The following is a 2,016-nucleotide window of genomic DNA, read 5'->3' as shown; positions in this document are numbered from 1 at the left end:
ATGTTATTTTAATGTGATGACCGCAAACATTATTTGTTGTTTTTGGTCCTTCAGTGATTCCTTCAGAAATCATTCTAATATTCTTATTTGCTGCTCAATTATTATCAGCGATCTATTATTATTAATGATTTTTGTAAAAAATAGTTTTTGCAGCTTAATATTTTAGTGGAAACCACAACACTGTACATTTTTTCAGGATTCTTTGACAAACAATGAAGAATTTATTTGAAATAGAAATCTTTTGAAGGGTATTTTTATTTATTTCTTTTACAACAGTCACTTCTGGCTTGCTCACCGGGGGTTTAAAACCTTTTATGCAAAGCTGTTTTAAGACATTATTTATTGTTAAAAATGTTATACAAATAAAGATTGTAGAGGACACCCACGCTTTGAGAGCTTCTTATTGAATATAACTACCGTTATTATTGCCATCGCCTTTATTACATGTACATTAATTATTGGCAAGATTTCAGAAAAACTACTTCAGCTACAATAATGGGCTAAAACAGTTATTTGGCCATAAACTGATTAATATTTTCTCCACCAGTGCAACCTAGGTACTGTAAGCTGAAAAGTAAAGTCAATAAGGGGTGGAGCTAATCTTTACATACACAAGATTATAAAAGACAAACATTTTCTTTCTTTTTTTCTTTTGTAAGAAAGAGAAAAAAGACCAAGTAATACGTATTTTAGAAGTAAATTTGGCTGACTTTCAGTGACTTTAAAGTATCATGAAGCTGGTCACTTCTTCCTCTTTACCCGATGACTGTACAGTTCCTCTCAGATGTGACAAAATGGAAAATTCATGTTCTTTTGGTGGTCATCATATAATATAACCCATAGGAGCACAGACAGATTGGGTTTCATGCTTGGTCAAAGTTTTTTTATGTGTAAATGTGTGTGCGTGAAGCTACTTTTCAAAAGCTCATTTCAAAAACAAAAATCTCATCAGTTTAACCGATCAAGTTAAAATCCTGCATATGAACAGTGTCTTGAGTGACTTATTAAACACAATAAATCTTGCATTATATGAGACATTGCATGGCTGAAATCATGACAAATAAGCTCATGATAAAAATACCACTTATATTTTGCATAGGGTTTGATATTAGGGTTATAACAGCCGAACAACTGTACTGCTACGGTTAGTGTGATGTTGGTTTCTCAACTGCTGTAGATATTACGCCCCGTGGAGGGTGTCAGGATCACATCGAAAAGGTCCACAAACAAACAAGTGATGTGGTTTGGGTGGTCTGAGAAACCTGAGTGAAATCACACATCTGTCATTTCATCCTCCATTTCGTCTCCCTCCGTTTCGCCTTCTCCTTCCACTTCCTCCTCATCCTCCGATGTCATATCCGCATCATCCATCTGGGACATGCACTTCTGACAGGAACAGATGAATAAATAATTCTCCCTGAAAATGAGAGGGGGAAAGGGTGTAATTTATCATTTAAAAAGGCAAAATTAAGACAAAAATTACAATTCTGCCACTATTTATTCACACTCATGTCTTTGTAAATCACTATAGAGTGCAACAGACATCATGGACTGTCATTGGCCAGAGAAATTGTTGTGTGTACACATGCTTCAGACACCGGTCATACTGATGCCGTTCCCCTATAGTGTCAATCCAAGAAGCAGTGTCTTGTTCCCCTTCTCAGGGAACCATGATTACATTCATAACCTGAGCCGTTTTTCACTAGTAATTCCACTGTTAAACATGTTTAATATTGCTAACAGCTTCAGCAGAAGCAAATGCCATGGATTAACAATCCAACAACTCAAACCACACACACAAATAAAATGTATGCAGCTCTTATATTCCAAGTCATGCAACACATTTGTGTGAGGAAAAGGTGAGTTTTAAGGGATACGATTATTGACTGCAGGGGGACTTTAAAGGATTAGTTCACCCAAAAATGAAAATAATGTCATTTATTACTCACCCTTATGTCGTTCTACACCCATATGACCTTTGTTCATCTTCAGAACACAAATTAAGATATTATTGAT

The 2,016-nt window shown here is 35.4% G+C and overlaps 1 protein-coding gene across 1 annotated transcript in view; it reads right to left on the bottom strand.

The window, feature by feature from the left end:
• Window positions 1-237: 237 nt before the first annotated feature.
• Window positions 238-2,016, bottom strand: part of smyd5 (SMYD family member 5) — a 16,039-nt gene continuing 14,260 nt past the window's right edge. The window contains exon 13 of the mRNA XM_048176700.1: window positions 238-1,417. Coding sequence (XP_048032657.1) covers window positions 1,273-1,417 — 145 coding nt within the window. The 3' untranslated portion in view covers window positions 238-1,272. The remainder of the gene's footprint in view (window positions 1,418-2,016) is intronic.

This window comes from Megalobrama amblycephala, linkage group LG23 (genome assembly GCF_018812025.1).
Source record: "Megalobrama amblycephala isolate DHTTF-2021 linkage group LG23, ASM1881202v1, whole genome shotgun sequence".
NCBI lineage: Eukaryota > Metazoa > Chordata > Actinopteri > Cypriniformes > Xenocyprididae > Megalobrama > Megalobrama amblycephala.
This window is presented reverse-complemented; position numbering and strand designations above follow the sequence as displayed.